This window comes from Sus scrofa, chromosome 8 (assembly GCF_054392235.1).
Source record: "Sus scrofa isolate SSC_HxYL_T2T_F1_AM1 chromosome 8, Sscrofa_HxYL_maternal_Yorkshire_Landrace_v2.0, whole genome shotgun sequence".
Lineage (NCBI taxonomy): Eukaryota > Metazoa > Chordata > Mammalia > Artiodactyla > Suidae > Sus > Sus scrofa.
Genome location: NC_139390.1, coordinates 1,283,903 through 1,299,424, shown reverse-complemented (window position 1 = coordinate 1,299,424; position 15,522 = coordinate 1,283,903). Strand labels below are relative to the sequence as shown.

Genomic DNA, 15,522 nt, shown 5'->3' with positions numbered 1-15,522 from the left:
GAGATCAGTTTTGGGAAACGCATTCAGTTGTTCGTCATCCAGCGTGATGCCAGCTGTCGCCGGGGCTCGTAGATGCTCTCGGACTCCGGACGTGGCCCTCCATGCAGAGCACGCCGAGTGTTTGCTCGGGAACAGGTGGATGCAGGTTTTTCCCAGGGCGCTCTCGGTGTCTGTGGAGGTTTTCACATGGTTCGGGTTTTTAGTTAACTGCTCGTCTGGTTGTCCACCCACCCGACCCGCGCACACAAGGGCAGCAACAGTGACCACAGCTGACCCAGCAGGAAGAGGCTCCTGTCTCGCGCCTTCCCCACGGCCAGTGTCACGGACGTCCTGTGTCAGCATCTCTGCTGTCCGTTTTCCTTTCACGGGGGTTTAGACTCACAGGATGCTGTCAGTGTTTTTGCTTCAACAGTCGAATTTCCCAACGGAAGGGTGAAAGCACTAACGAATCCTGCGTTTCCCTGCGCAGCCACCCTTTCCGGTCCCTCCGTCCCTGCCTGAGGATCTCGGTTTCCCGCTGGCGTCATCAAGCATTTCTTGTGGTGCAGGTCCTCTGGGCATGAGTTCTTATTTTACCTTCAATTTTGAAAGGTATTTTGCTGGATTTGGGATTGTAGGTTGTTCAGTATTTTCCCTCAACCTTTCGGAGAGCTCCTGCCGTTCTTCTTACTTGGCTGTTTCCGGTGAGAAATCTAATGTTGCCTTTGTTCTTCGTACATTTTTTTTTCTTGCTGCTAGTAAGATTTTCTCTTCTTACTAGTTGTTATCAACTTCATTGTGCTGTGGTTTGCTAGAGTTTTCTGTGCAAGGGTTCATTGAACTTCTTGGACCTATGAGTTTATCGTTGTCCTTAAATTTGGGAAAAATATTAGCCGTTATTCCTGCAAATATATGTTTTTCGGTCTCATTACTCCTCCTTTTGGGTCTTGAGTTAAATGTATATTTAACATCCTGAGGGAGTTCCCATCATGGCTCAGCAGAAACGAATCTGACTGGTATCCATGAGGATGCAGGTTCAATCCCCGGCCTCATCCAGTGAGTTAAGGATCTGGCATTGCCGTGAGCTGTGGTGTAGGCCGGCAGCTGTAGCTCCAGTTCGACCCCTCGCCTCGGAACCTCAGCATACCATGGGTTTGACCCTAAAAAGACAAAAAACGAAACCCCTCCTGAGGTTGTCCTTCGGCTCATGGTGGTCACTTCTGGCATAAGTACCATTCTCTCGGGTAAATTTGGAACGTTTCAATTGCTACGTCTTCAGGTTTATTGTTCTGTTCTTCTGCTGTGTCTCTTCTGTACTAATCCCACCCAGTGTGTTGTCTTTCCACCTCCGACATTGTACTTTCTGTTTATGGATCAGTCTGAGACCATTTTACTTGTTCGTTGGCTCTACCTAACTTTCTGAACACAGGAGTCAGTTACGACAACTGCCTCGATGTCCCCTGACTCCGTTTCCCGTCATCTCTGTCGGGTCTGGGGTGATCCTGATGGGTGGCTTTTTCTTTTCATCCTGAGCCATATTTTCTCAATTCTTTGCAAGCCCGGTAATTTCTCACTGGATGCTTGCCTTTGAGAATTGCTGTGAGCTGTGGTGTAGGTCGCAGGCACGGCTCAGATCCCATGTTGCTGTGGCTCTGGCGTAGGCTGGCAGCAACAGCTCCAATTCGGCCCCTAGCCTGGGAACCTCCACATGCCGCAGGTGCGGCCCTAAAAAGACAAAAAGACAAAAAAAAAGAAAGAGAGAGAGAGAGAAATTTTGTTTTGTTTTGTTTTCACTGCACCCACAGCATGGAAGTTCCCCAGCCAGGGATCGAATCTGAGCCACAGCTGTGACCTGCGCCACGGCTGCAACAATGCTGGATCCTTTAACCCACTGTGCTGGGCCGGGATTGAACCTGCGCCTCCGCAGCAGCCAAGCTTAACCCACGCAGGGAGAAATCCCCTTTTGAACTTTGTTTTGTGATACAGGTTGGTTACTTGGAAACGGTTTGATCTTTTTGGATCCTTCTAAAAAGCAATGTTAGGTGGAATCACAGCTGGGTTTAGTCCAGGGCTAAGCACAGTCCACTACTGAGGCAAGACACTTGGGGGATCTTCCCAGCACCCCGCAAACCACGAGGGCCCTGTGCCCTGCTGAACATGTGGGGGCCTCCCCACAGGCCGTCTCCCTGGGCAGCCCGGCCTTCTCCGCTACTCTGTCCTCTGGATCCCGGCCGCCTTCGCTTCCTGGGACCCTCTGCTCTGTCTCTCCAACTTGGGGTTTGCTGGGTCCCACCCAGGTACCCTCTGTCTGTGCCATGACCTGAACATTCCCTCCAGGCAGGGAGCTGGGCAGTCGCAGCCCCATCTCATTTGTTCCTCTTCTCTCTGGGGTCACTTGTTGCCTGGCGCCCAGGGCCTTGAGACCCCTGGTTTCCATTATTGTCATTGTTTCTGGGGTAAATTTCATTCCTGTAACTCCCTCTTGGCTGGGATCGGACGTCCCAGTAAATGCTGACTGAGGGACCCTGTGTGTTCAGCACTGTGGACCCTTTAGTGAATAAAAAAGCCCCTGCCCTTGTCCTCAGGCAGCTCCCACCCTGCCACTAAGAGGCCACACAACTTGGGGCGGGCCCTGCCCCTCCCTGGGCTCAGGTCCCTGGCTCTTAATAACAGTGGACATTACCTGAGCATTCACTGTCGTTTTTGCCATTATTTGTTCATTAGTTTGTTAAATCATGAGAAATGACCTACCTACCCAGAACGCCTTTAAAAAGAACTCAGGAAAAATGAAAACAAACAAAAAAAAACTCAGGGATTTCCCCTGTGGCTCAGTGGATTAAGGAGCCGGCGTTTTCATTGCTGCAGTTTGGGTCACTGCTGTGCCTAGGGAATTCCGCATGCCACAGGCATGGCCGAAAAAAAAAAAAAGAACTCGTGGTAGGACCACTTGCTGTTGGGTTTTATTTTAATTTTTTGTGCAGTAGAGGCTCAACATTCTCCTCAAGGTGCAGAGCTTCCTTCAGAGTTTAGTGCATCGACTGTTTGCATTAGAAAGCCGTGCTTCCTGCCCACAGTGACTTTTCACATCTACTGCCAGTGAAAAATGAGACTTGAGCCTCAGAAGACCGAACGGAGGGATACTGAGATACAAAGCTTCTGAGCGCGAGAGGGTCGATGAGTGTGACCTTTCTGGAAAGCAGTTTGGCAGAAGGTAAACAGAGCCTCTAAATGCAGTTTCCACTCTTGACTTTGTAATGCCACTTCTGGGAATGAATGGATTCGGAGGGGCTGACCCAAAATTCAGAGCGTCACGGCCACCACGGTGGCGGCGAATTAGAAATACGGTGAGTGTCTAGCAGAAGAGGAAGAGCAAAGTGAAAGGATGGGCCCTGTGCAGGAGCCGAGCTGGCTTTATGGAGAGGGCGACGAGTCCCAGGAGTAAGTGACAGCAGCGGAGGACAAAACCGTGTACACGGATGACCCCAGCTCTGACTGGAAGCAGCCTCGGGGGGAAAGAGCCGGAAGGAAAGGAGCCACGAGCAGTCTCTGCGCCAAGGACGCTCGCTGCTCCTCCTCTGCCCCAGCTTCCAGTGTCCCCGGGATGGATGTGCAGTGATCTTGTCTTTAATAATAAAGAAACAAGCTAAGCTTTCAACAGTCTTGTAATTCCCCTGAATGAATGCGAGATGTGTAAAGACCGGGACAGTTCAAAGAAGAGAACGGCGTGTGGTTGTAGATGCACTAAAAGGGGCTCCAGACTGGTGGTCTTACGCATGGTCTCTGGGTAACGTCCGTGTGTGGCCACAGATCTGGTCTGACGGTGGTGTGATCACGCCCAGGGTGGCACAGGCTTCTAAGGTTAATCAGAGCAGCATGGCAGGTGGGCAGTGACGACCCACTTTGTGTGCCTGTCCACCGAGCAAGTCCGTTGCCCCACCTCTGTCCTAAGCTGTGTGCAGGCGCTCGGAGAGATGCTCGGGGCGGTTGTGGCCGCGGCCGCAGGGAGCCCAGTGTGGGTGAGCAGGGAAGGCACAGCTCTCACGAGGGCGCCGTCTGCGTGGGAACGGGCCGTGTCCGCCCTGCGTAACTGGATGAGGGGGCGGGGATTTGCTCCTCACTCTGGATACTTCTGGAAAGCTCGTAGTAGCTGCAGGGCAGGCCTCGCGGCTCCTGTCTCGCCCCGCCGCCTGCTTCTCCCCCTTTCCCAGCAGCCCCGGAGCTGCGGCTCAGCGCACTTCCTGCTTCCGTTCCAGGACAACGTGCTGAACATCATTAACCAGATCATGGACGTGTGCATCCCCCAGGACCGGGCCCCACGGGACTTCTGTGTCAAGTTCCCCGAGGAGATCCGGCACGACAACCTGGCTGGCCAGCTGTGGTTTGGCGCCGAGGTAGTGGGCGGCCGCCTGGGTCTGGGGTCCTGGTGCTGGGCAGTGTCCAGCCGTGTCTCTATGAAGCTCAGCCGTGTGCACCTGCAGGTGGAGGCCCCCTTGTCTCCTTCAAGGCCTCTGTCCGCCGTGGGTTACGGATGGTGCTGAGCCTGTTAGGGTCCAGGGGAGGCAAGAATCTGCCCCCCAAAACTACACAGGCGAATACAGACACGAGTTTCCCGCGTGATTTCTCTGAGGTGGGGCCTGAAAGCAGTTCTTCACAACAATAATACAGATATTTACAAGAGCACTGCCCTCCTGGGACTGCTATCCTCAGACCTTGACCTCACCTCCCGAGGAGGCCCCTCAAGCCTCCGATGGGGAGGCAGGACCAACCTCACCCAGCCAGCGTTTCCCGTGGGACACCCAGACTTACCCCCTTGGGGACCTTGGGGACGTGAGCCCCTAAATCCCTGCCCCTCTGGCTGCTCCCTCTCCCCCTCAGGTCTCCATCCTGAGTGGACACTGCCTGGCCCTCCCGCTCGCTCCCGGCTCCCCCATTTCAGCCCTTCCACCTGGTTGGGGCATCCCGCTGGGGCTCTGGCTGGTGGGAGTGGCCCCCGACAGACTGTCTGTCCCCTAACCTCAGCTTTCACCTCTGTAAAGTAGGTCTCGAGGGTGGGGCCGTGCTGGGGGCCGTGGGTTAATGCTGGGGGGTCTTTGCACAAGGCATCTATTCCCGGAGAGGTGGGCGCTCTCAGGAGCCCTGTCCAGCCCCGGTCAGTGGGGCCGGTGGGGAGGCGAGGAGGCCTTAGACCCGGAGGCCCCTACATGGAGCCCCCAGGGCCCCGGTGCCCTCCCCGGTCTGCCTGCCTCTGGGATCAGAGTGAGACCCGTGCGGGTCACAGTAAGTGCGTGTGGCCACCGCAGGACTGCTCTGCGCCTGAGAGAGAGGCGGGCGCGGGCGCCGCGGGCTGAGGGCGGGCGTGTGGGGGAGGGGCTCCGCACGGGGCGGGGTCTCGGGAAGAGGCCGGCCTGGCCCCGCCCATGGGTCCGCCTCCCTGCCCCTCATCTGACCAGTCTTCCCGGGGGGCGGGGGCCTTTCTCGGGCTCGGCCCGCGGCGACTCGACTCGTAGGAGCCCGTGGGAAGGAGGGCGGGGCGGGGCCGCCGGCTCCGGGCCTCCCTGACCGCGGTGCCCCCGCAGTGCCTGGCCGCCGGCTCCATCATCATGAACCGCGAGCTCGAGAGCATGGCCATGCGGCCGCTGGCCAAGGAGCTGACCCGCAGCCTGGAGGACGTGCGGGGCGCCCTCCGCGACCAGGCGCTGCGCGACCTCAACACGTACACGGAGAAGATGCGGGAGGCGCTGAGGCACTTCGACGTGCTGTTCGCGGAGTTCGAGCTGAGGTGACCGGGGCGCAGCCTCTGCCAATGGGGAGGGGGCAGCTCGCGGGGGCCTGCCGTCTCCGCCCCCAGCTCCCGCAGAGGGAGGCGCCAAGGAGGGAGTCGGTGGGTGGAGCTCAGGGGAGGGGGCGGGGCCCGGCTGGGGGCGGGGCGAGGCAGGCGGAGCTTCAGCCCAGCACCCTGCCCTGGGCAGCGCCCAGGCCATCGGACGGACGCTGCACCGCCAGCCCTCCCTCCGCCTCCACTTCCCACCCCTGCCTTGCAGCGGCCCGTGCCTAACCCCCGCTGCCCTCTCCGCACAAACCCCAATCGCCTCTCTGCTCGGACCCGGGACGAGCGGGGATGAGGTGGCCGCTGCTCTGGGGCCTGCTGGGCCCCCAGCTCCATGGGATGAGGGCGGAGGCACCTCTCCAGCTCAGGAGGCCTGCAGAACGGCACAGCGTCCTCCCCACCCCCACGAGCTCCCGTGGGGCTCACCCGTCCGTCGGTGCCCTTCCCCCTCCCCCCACCGGCTGCAGAAGATGAGGTGGGGGTCCCCCGCTCCCCCAGCTTCCGTGGGAGAAAGCTTTCCATGTGGAGAGGGGCTGCGGGGTGTCTGCAGAGGCAGAGAGCTGGGGCAGAGGAGAAAGAGGGGAACCCAGAGTTCCCGTCGTGGCGCAGTGGTTAACGAATCCGACTAGGAACCATGAGGTTGTGGTTCGAGCCCTGGCCTTGCTCCGTGGGTGAAGGATCCGGCGTTGCCGTGAGCTGTGGTGTAGGTTGCAGACGCGGCTCGGATCCTTGGATCCTGCATTGCTGTGGCTGTGGTGTAGGCCGGTGGCTACAGCTCCGATTAGACCCCTAGCCTGGGAATCTCCACAGGCCGCAAAAGGCAAAAAGACCGAAAAAAAAAAAGAGGGGAACCCAAAGCCCAGCCACAGTGGTGCCGGTTTGTAGAGATTGTCCATTTGTCACCTGTGGACCGCAGAGGCTCAGTCCCAAGCTTCCAGGAGGTCCTCTAAAGAGTGGCAGGGGTTGTTCCCCCACCCACACACACAGGTTCAGTCTTGAGGCTGCGGTGGTCTGGGCGGTGATGGCCCCAGAGGAGGGAGGAGGGGCTGGAGGAGGCCTGAGGCTGGGAGCAGCTCTGGCGGAGGACAGAATCCGTGGCGCTGGGTTTGTATTCCCGAAGCTGTCGAGATGGGGCCGCGCTGCCGTCAGAGGGACCTGGTTTGGTTTTCAGTTACCTGCTTGGGTTCAGGGAGACCGGGGGGTGGGGGTGGGGGGACCCTCACTGGCCTCCCTCTGTTGGCAGCTACGTGTCGGCCATGGTGCCCGTGAAGTCCCCCCGGGAGTACTACGTGCAGCAGGAGGTCATCGTGCTGTTCTGCGAGACCGTGGAGCGGTGAGGTCCCCTCTGGTGCTCCAGCCCCTTCCCCAGCCACGTCCTGCTGGCCTCACGCCTGCCCGGCCGCTTCCTCAGCCCCGGGGTCCCCTTTCTCTGGGCCCAGATCCTGCAGGCGGAGCTCAGGTGGCCTTGGAGGGCTCGGGGCTCCAGTCTCAGCTGCTGGACTCCCGCCTCCCGCCTCCCTCCCCGCCTCCCTTCTCACCTCCTCATCTCCGCCCCCCCCCCCCAACACTTGCTGCTTCCTGGCGGCTGAGCTGGGTTTTCGGGTGAGGGCGGGGTTGGGGCGCACCAGCTGCACACTCGTCCTGCCTTATGTGGGGTGCCTGCGGTCAGGTTTTCTAAATAGACTTTGAGACTAAGGTTTAACCTAGGATGGGCCTCCTATTTGACTAGTACATAGGTAAGTTGTGAAGTTGTCTAGTGTCCCATCCTAAGTTTGTTAACTTTGAAGACTGATTATTCACTGTTATGCATTGAGAGAGAATTCCAAATCGCCAAAAATTAAGACGACAGGAAAGAGCTCTTGTTTTGAATGTCGTTGTGCCAGCAGCACGTGCTGGTGGGTGTACAGAAAGCCATCTGTGGGTGGCTGGGGTGACAAGAGATCCCAGGAGTTCTCAGGGAAGTGACACCTTGTTCGGGGCGGTGCATCTGCTGGCCTGCCTTGTCTCCGTCGCCCGGTTAGGTGAGCCCGGGACTCGACGGGCTGTCTCACTTTGGCTGCCGGAGGCATGGCGGTCCTCGCAAGCACCGCTTCCCCCGCTCTCTGTTCATCCGTCTGGCGGTGGGGTCGGGCTGCGGGGTCTGGCGGTGGAAGGCTGGGGGAGGCGGACTGTAAGCCACCTCCGCCAGGCCTTCCAGAGCGGGCTCGGCCCTTTCCTCCCGCGGTCTGCTTTGCCCGCCTCTCTCTCCCGACTGGCCGCTGAGCGTGGGCATGGCTGAGGGTCGAGCCCCCTCCAGGCCGGCCATGCATGGCCCCTGCTCACTGTCTGCCCCCCTCGGCCAGGGCCCTGGACTTCGGGTACCTAACCCAGGACATGATTGACGACTACGAGCCGGCCCTCATGTTCACCATCCCCAGGCTGGCCATCGTGTGGTGAGTGTCCCTCCTGCCTGAGACGTCATTGGGCAGAAACCTGGCTGGACTGTCAGGTCTGGTGGTGCCAGGCCCCTTCTGGGTGGTGCCAAGTGGTACTCACTCCCCGACAGGTGGCTGTGCAGCAGCCCCCAAGCAGCCACCAGGCAATCCCACTCTTGTCCCACGGATGAGAAAGCAGGTGTTCTGAGCACCTCCTGCATGTGCCTGGTGAGGGAGGGACCCGCAGGCCGGATGGCGCGGGGGGGACAGCCAAACACCAGCGCCTGGAGCAGGACGGAAGCTCGACAGCCACGCACACGGGCAGCCCCGGGGTGGAGGACCCGCGCCTGGGAGCACAGTGACAGCCCGGCTGTGGGAGCGGGTGGTCCCGGGGGGCTTGCTGAGGGTGAGCACCTCCCTCAGGATGCTGGGGTGCTGCAGCAGGAACGTGGGGGCAGGGGCAGTGCAGCAGGGCGGCCCGAGGCTTTCCTCAACCACAGGGAGCCGACAAGTCGTGTGTGGGGCAGGGGACGAGGGAGCGAGCAAGGCAGATGCCCTGGGCCGGGCCGGACGCATCTCCCACTGCCCTGAGACTCCACATGCATGTGGGTGGTGAAGACGTGGGAGCCCGGGGGCCGGCGGGCTGGGGATGCAGGTCCCAAGTTGAACGGCCACCTCTGGACGTGCAGGGCTGCCTACCACACCTGCGGCTGCCTGCCGGCCTGAGGCCAGCATGGCCCACCTCACCCCTCCCTCTGGGAGGTCTCTAGGGTGGTCTTGGGAGGGCGCCCAGCCCTGGGGGCCTTTCCAGAACCTCCTGAGAGCTTACACAGCCTTGGAAGGAGCCTATTCCAAACCTCGCGGGAGGCCCGAACTCTTAGGCAATGTGTCTGTTGTCAGTTAAAGGCGAGGGCGTCAAACAGAAGCGCGTGTTTCTGGGTCTTGTGCTGTGTGTGCTGCGCTCTTCGCAGCCACTCCAGCGCCTGTGGCCCCCGAGGCAGGATGTGCGCTGAGCGGGGCTGTCCAGGCGAAGGGAGGCTGGCTTTGGGAGCCTTGCGGTGGACGGGCCGGCTGGGAAGGGCCGGGACGGAGAGCTGGACCCCGGAGTCTGGGGAGGGGCTCCAACCTCAGAGCCAGGCTGTGCCGCTGAGATCTGAGGGGTGCCAGGCTTAACGGGAATTCTCAGTCCCTCCCCTGCTGCTGGCGGGACACTGGGGACATGGGGAAGTGAGGCTCCATGAGGTTTTGCTTTAAGGATTTGTCTTGAAACAGTTCATTTAAGGAGAGCTCTGGGGCTTACTTCCCAGCTCCCCTGCACTGGCTCCCGGGCTGGGCCTCCAGGGCCCCGCGTGGCCTGGTTGCTCCCGCTGCAGCTCCCAGCATCCAGGTGAGCAGGTGCAGGTTCAGCCCCCGCGTCTGCTCTTCCCCGTCTACGCGGGCCGGCCCCTCAGGAGGTTCAGCCACCCCCTTCTGAACCCTGCTCCGCTCCTCGGCTCCACGCGGAGGGGCAGGGCATCCGAGGCTGGCCTGTCCAGACTGAGCCCTGGCCCTGCTCCCCCGACTCCCCTAGGAACCCCCTCTCAAGGTGGGGCACCCCCACCTTCCTCCCAGCTCCTCCCCCCACCCGTACCCATCCCTCAGGAAGTCCTGTGACTCCACCCACAAAACCTTCTCGAAGCCCAGAGAGGCCTTCCTCCAGGCCACCGAAGGTCCCCTCCAGTCCCCTGGCCCACCTGCTCTGTGGCGGCCAAGGGCTGGGGCCTTCCCATGGCTCCAGCGAGTGTGGGCAGTGCCCCCTGCCAGGCCCTCCCCGGCTGAGGGTCCCCTCCCGCCTTCTCTCCTTGCTGCACCTGCAGCCCTGCCCCTCCCTGGCACTCACCACCTCCCTCAAAGGGTGTTCACATGTGTATTTTTATTTATTTTTATTTTTTAGAAAAGTGGCCGTAGCTGCGGCACATGGAAGTTCTCAGGCCAGGGATTGAACCTGAGCCACAGCTTCGACCCACGCCACAGCTCTGGCAACGCCAGCTCCCTTAACCCACTGTACCGGCCCAGGATCGAACCCTCATCTTTACAGAGACCTGAGCCATGACAGTCAGACTCCCACCCCACTGTGCCACAGCAGGAACTCCAAAAGTGATTATTTTTAAACTGTGTTATTGAGATGTAATTCACACACCGTATGACTCACCCGTTTAAAGTGTACAGTTCACTGGTTTTTGTCACTTTGCAGAGGACAGTGTTATGACTGGAAAGACACCGCTTCCCCTGGGCCGTCGCCTCTACCCCATAACCCCGCTTCTCTGGGGCGCTTCCTGGGGGTGGGGTGTGTGTGACTCCTGTGTGCCCACTGGCCTGTAAGTGCCAGGGGCAGGGACACCTTCCCTCGCTCACCTGTCCGCAGTGCCTGGCAGGGGGTGGCATGGTGACTTTTTGCAGAATTTTGTGGTGTTGACCTGCCAAGGCACAAATATGTGTTTATAAAGCTTTTACCCGAAGTTTCACTTTTAATACTAAAAGTTGATGGGGGTGGTGTGTATCCAGAATCAAGGGATTGATTAAAAACAATACCCAGGATTTCCCGTCATGGCTCCACGGAAACGAATCTGACTCGCATCCAAGAGGACGCAGGTTCAATCCCTGGCCTCGCTCAGTGGGTTAAGGATCTGGTGTTGCTGTGACTGTGGCGTAGGCCGGCAGCTGCAGCTCCGATTCAACCCCGAACCTGGAAACTTCTATGTGCCATAGGTGCAGCCCTAAAAAACAAAGAGGCGCCACATAAAAGTGACCGTTTTCCCCCTGAGTGTGCACAGCGGCGTTAAGTGCGTTCCCTCTGTGCAGCCGTGTGTTTGTGTGTTGGTTGTTTCTCTGGAGAGCTCTGACCAACACAGGAGGTAAATCATCTTCTGAGCGTTGACAGTGGATTCTTAGATTTGACACCAAAAGTCATGAGCAACAAGTTAAAAAAAAATAAATTGGACTTTATCAAAATTGAAAACATGTGCATCAAAGGACTTTATCAGGAAAGTGAAAGACGCCTGAGGAATGAGAGTGGGGCTGGCCTGCCTGCGCCCTGCTGCTCACCTGGACGTGGGCAGGACGTGGGCTGTCCCCTGGCTGTCCCCCATGTATGCCAAGGTTCCTCCAGGTCCAGCCACCTGCCTGCCAGGCTCTGCTGCGGGTGCTGTCCTGTGGTCACGGCTGTGCAGGCTGTGCTGGCCAGGGGCCCAGATCACCAGCCCGGTGGGGCCGAGGCCGCTTCCTCTGATGGCCGCTTCCCAGGCTTGGTTCGCCCTTCTCCCCGCCCCCGCCTGGTGCATCAGCACCTCAGCCAGCTGGACTCTGAACAGGTGTCCTGCACAAAGCCCACTCTCACCCTTGTCCTCAAGGGTGTCTGGTCTTGAGGACACAGGAAACGTGGCCGTCCCCCGGCCTTCTCTCTGCCCGTCCTGGTGCTCGGCGGCCATCCCTGGAGGTGGCGAGTGAAGGGGACCCTGAGTGTGCCGGCACACAGAAGCACTGCCGGACACACAGACAAAGCCGCAGGGACGTCCTCGTCCTTGGGACCTGAGAGGGGTGGGCACAGCGGCCTAGGGGTCTGCGCCCAGAACTCCCTAGTGAATGGATTCTTCTGAGGCTCCCAGCTCCATGGGGCCATGCTGGGCAGGAGGCCCTTCTCTCTCAGTGGGGGTACCCACGTTTCCCCAGCACCAGGAGAGAAGAGGGGCCCCTCCCTACCCCTTTTGCCGCAGATTGCCAGGAAGCCGAGGCAGGGAGTCCCCAAACCTGCCTTTGTTCTGCCCTCTTTCACCCGGCCTTTGTGCCAGGACCACCGGATTTGCCCACTCAGTTGAGGTTCTGTCTTAGGAAATTGTCCCGGATGGGGTTGATTTAACCACAACCAGCAGCTTGTGAAAGATCCATAAGACGGATCAGAAGGAATGGAGGCCTGGCCGGCAGCCCCTGCCCCTCTCCTGCTGCCCAGGGTGAGGCCAGCCGCTTTGCAGGTCCAGAGGCTGCTGGGCACAGCCAGGCGTGCCCCAGGAGGTGGTACAGCCCGTGTTTTGTTTTGTTTTGTTTTGGGCCGCCCTGTGGCATATGGAGTTCCCGGGCCAGGGGTCAGATCTGAGCCACAGCTGTGCCCTACGCTGCAGCTGCAGCAGTGCTGCTGGATCCTTAACCCACGTGCCACGCCAGCCCTGGTGCTGCAGCGAGGCCACCAATCCACAGCACCGCCGCGGGAACGCCCTAGCTCGTGTTTTTCCTGGGACTTTTGACTCTTTGCACATGAAGCCAACCTTTTTTAGGGAAAAGCAGTCCCTTCATTCAACTTGGTTGATCAGTTTTTCTCACTGAACTGGGTGTTTTCCTGACGTGGACTCCAGGCCGGGTGAACCACTGGACCTCCATCCCAGAGATAAGATCCTGGCGTCCACAGCGAGCCGTGCAGGCCGCTCCTCTTTCTCACGGACGAGCCCTCGAGGCCCCGCCTGCACTCAGTGAGGCAGTGAGGGGACAGGGGCCGTGCTCGTGGGCGGATGGGCTCTGGGCCCCCGAGAGGGACCAGGCCTGAGCAGCCTGGTCCTAGGAGAGCCAGCAAGAGGCCCCAGAGAGGGGTCCTGTTCCGGAGAGATGGGTGGGATGCATGCTTGCAGGGGGTTCCGGAGGTGGGGGGGATGGCATGCATGGCACTGCGTGCAAAATCGGGGTGCCCGAGGGAGGGGCTCTCCCGCCTGGCAGGCTGCAGGAGGTGGCCCCTGTCTTGAAGGGTGACCGAGTGTGGGCCAGAGGGCCGAGAAGGGAAGGGGGCTTGGAGATAGCATGGCGGAGGGGGGGGTGAGGACAGAGCAGGTTCGTTGGGGGCGGCCTCACGGGGAGGGAGCATGGGCTGTAATATTCACAGCCTGGGCCAGAGGAGCCTGGAGAGGCTGTGGCCAGTGTGAGCTAGGGAGTCTCAGGGCGGCACCAGACTTGGGGCGTGTGGGTGGGGTGAGGGCGGCTGGAAGGACACGCTGTAGGCTCCACGCTGGGAGAGGGCCAGCGAGGCAGAGGGTGCCCTCGTCCCTGGGCTGGACCTGGGCCTCAACTCCCACTTTTTTTTTTTTTCTTTTCGTTTTTTATGGCCGCCCCAGAAGCACATGGAAGTTCCCAGGCTAAGGGTCAAATCAGAGCTGCAGCTGCCGGCCTATACCACAGCCACAGCAACTCGGGATCCGAGCCGCATCTGCGACCCACACCACAGCTCACGGCAACGCCGGATCCTTAACCCACTGAGCGAGGCCAGGGATCGAACCCACATCCTCATGGATACTGGACGGTTTCGTTACCGCTGAGCCACAGCGAGAAGTCCTCACCCCCGACTTCTGTTTCCCTTTTTGGGGTGCGTGGCTTCAGGGGCAGTTCTCACAGACCTCTGCTCGCGTGCTGTGTTTATTTTTTGTCTTTTTTTTTTTTTTTGCTATTTCTTTGGGCCACTCCCGTGGCATATGGAGTTTCCCAGGCTAGGGGTCGAATCGGAGCTGTAGCCACTGGCCTACGCCAGAGCCACAGCAACGCGGGATCCGAGCCGTGTCTGCAACCTACACCACAGCTCACGGCAACGCCGGATCCTTAACCCACTGAGCAGGGGCAGGGACTGAACCCGCAACCTCATGGTTCCTAGTCGGATTCGTTAACCACTGCGCCACGACGGGAACTCCCACGTGCTGTGTTTAAACACACATCCCGCTTTTCCATCTTGGAGGAGGAGGATTTTAGGAGCAGACCTCATGGCCCAGTGAGGTGCGCACGTATAGTTGTTTGATTGTTTTACATGTTATTTTAAACACACATAAGAAACTCAACTCCAAAAGAGGAGAAAATCTGGGTAATGCTCTTCACTGCGTTTTCCTGAAGGCAGAGGGAAGCGCTTGAGGCGCTGACAGCACGCCCGTCGAGGGTAAGGTCTGGCTCAGGCTGGCTTTTGTCTTGAATGCAGTGGCCTCGTGGTCTACGCAGACGGACCCCTGAACCTGGACCGCAAGGCGGAGGACATGTCTGAGCTGTTCCGGCCTTTCCACACGTTGCTGCGGAAAATAAGGTAGGAAGGGGAGGGATTGAGGGAGGGGAGGGCGGCGTCTGCCCCCCGGGCCCTCTCCTTCGGTCACCAGTCCCCTGGGTCGGCAGCGGCCTCTCTGGACGAAGCCGTCTGCTCTGCGTTCCACCAACGCCTCCCGGGTGGACAGGGCGCTGAACCTCGGGCTCTGCAGGAAGCTGAGTCTCTACCTTTTAGCCAAGTTGGCGTCCACCCCAGCCGCTGGTCCTGGCAGCGAGGTCTCCACCTCTGGCTGCTGGCTGACGGTGTTTGGAGCTCCCTCTACGCCCACAGCCTTCCGTCCCCACAGACAGGTTCTCTGATCCTGGCTGGGAGCAGTGAGACCCTCACGCAGGCCTCCTCTCATGAGACTGCGGCTGCCTGGCTGTTGGCCTGGACACCAGGCCCCCCTGGGCTTTCCTCACAGAAGCTTCTCTGTGGCCCCGTGAGCAGATGGGGCCCATCTTACAGGAGAGGCCATGAACCCGGGTGGCGTGGAGGATCAGGGCCACATGGCCTGCAAGGGCCAGCTGCCCCCTGCCTCTGGCCTGGGGCTGAGGCCCAGGGCTGCACTAGTCAAAGTGCAGGGGGTGCTCAGTTCTCTTGAGTGACCAGCACCCCCCTCCAGTGTGGAGGCTTATCCTGAGCCCCCAGCTGTCCCTGGTGGCATTGACACCATCTGTGCTGCCCTGTGCGTCTGGTGGTGGCTGGCATGGGTGCTGTGCTGTGCCCTGAGGGCCCCCCTGGGCCTTCAGCAACTGGCCCTCCCGCCAGCACCCCTCCCCCGAGAAAGCTCACTTCGAATTGTGTGGAGCCACCGCTGTGGCCTCTGTGAGCCGACAGGACCCAGCTGTGGCCTCCCGTGGGGATGGGCAGCGGGAGGCTGCAGCTGCGTGTCCTCTGAGTGCCTCCTGGCCTGGTGGTCTCGGATGCTAATACCTTTCCCACCATAATCTCTGGCCTCCGGGAAGCCCCCTTCCCAGGCTGTCTGTCCAGGGCTGACCCCGTGGGCCCTGCCACACGTTTCCTGGGTCTGGTGGGACTTCGCTGCCCAGGTGGCTTTCCCCAGCTGGAGCCTGTCCTTTTGGGGAGCCACAGAGCACAGACGCCTGCTCCAAGCTGCCCTCTGCCCCCTCGGGAGCGAATGTGATCCCAGACAGTGAGGCGTGACCCAGCAGGGACCCCTGGATGGTCAGCAGGCTCAGGGTGGGCAGGCCAGCAGTTGGCCA

General features: G+C 60.0%; 1 protein-coding gene across 5 annotated transcripts in view; it reads left to right on the top strand.

Moving 5' to 3' along the window:
* The window catches only part of ZFYVE28 (zinc finger FYVE-type containing 28), an 87,477-nt gene that overhangs the window by 48,290 nt on the left and 23,665 nt on the right, over positions 1–15,522 (top strand). For 4 of the 5 annotated variants that reach the window (XM_021100926.2, XM_084971286.1, XM_021100931.2 and 1 more), the window contains exons 3-7: positions 4,233–4,370; positions 5,556–5,758; positions 7,050–7,139; positions 8,149–8,238; positions 14,198–14,299. In XM_021100926.2, coding sequence (XP_020956585.1) covers positions 4,233–4,370; positions 5,556–5,758; positions 7,050–7,139; positions 8,149–8,238; positions 14,198–14,299 — 623 coding nt within the window. Of the gene's footprint in view, positions 1–3,076; positions 3,191–4,232; positions 4,371–5,555; positions 5,759–7,049; positions 7,140–8,148; positions 8,239–14,197; positions 14,300–15,522 lie in introns of those variants that run through there. The other variant, XM_084971287.1, reaches the window with a different exon arrangement.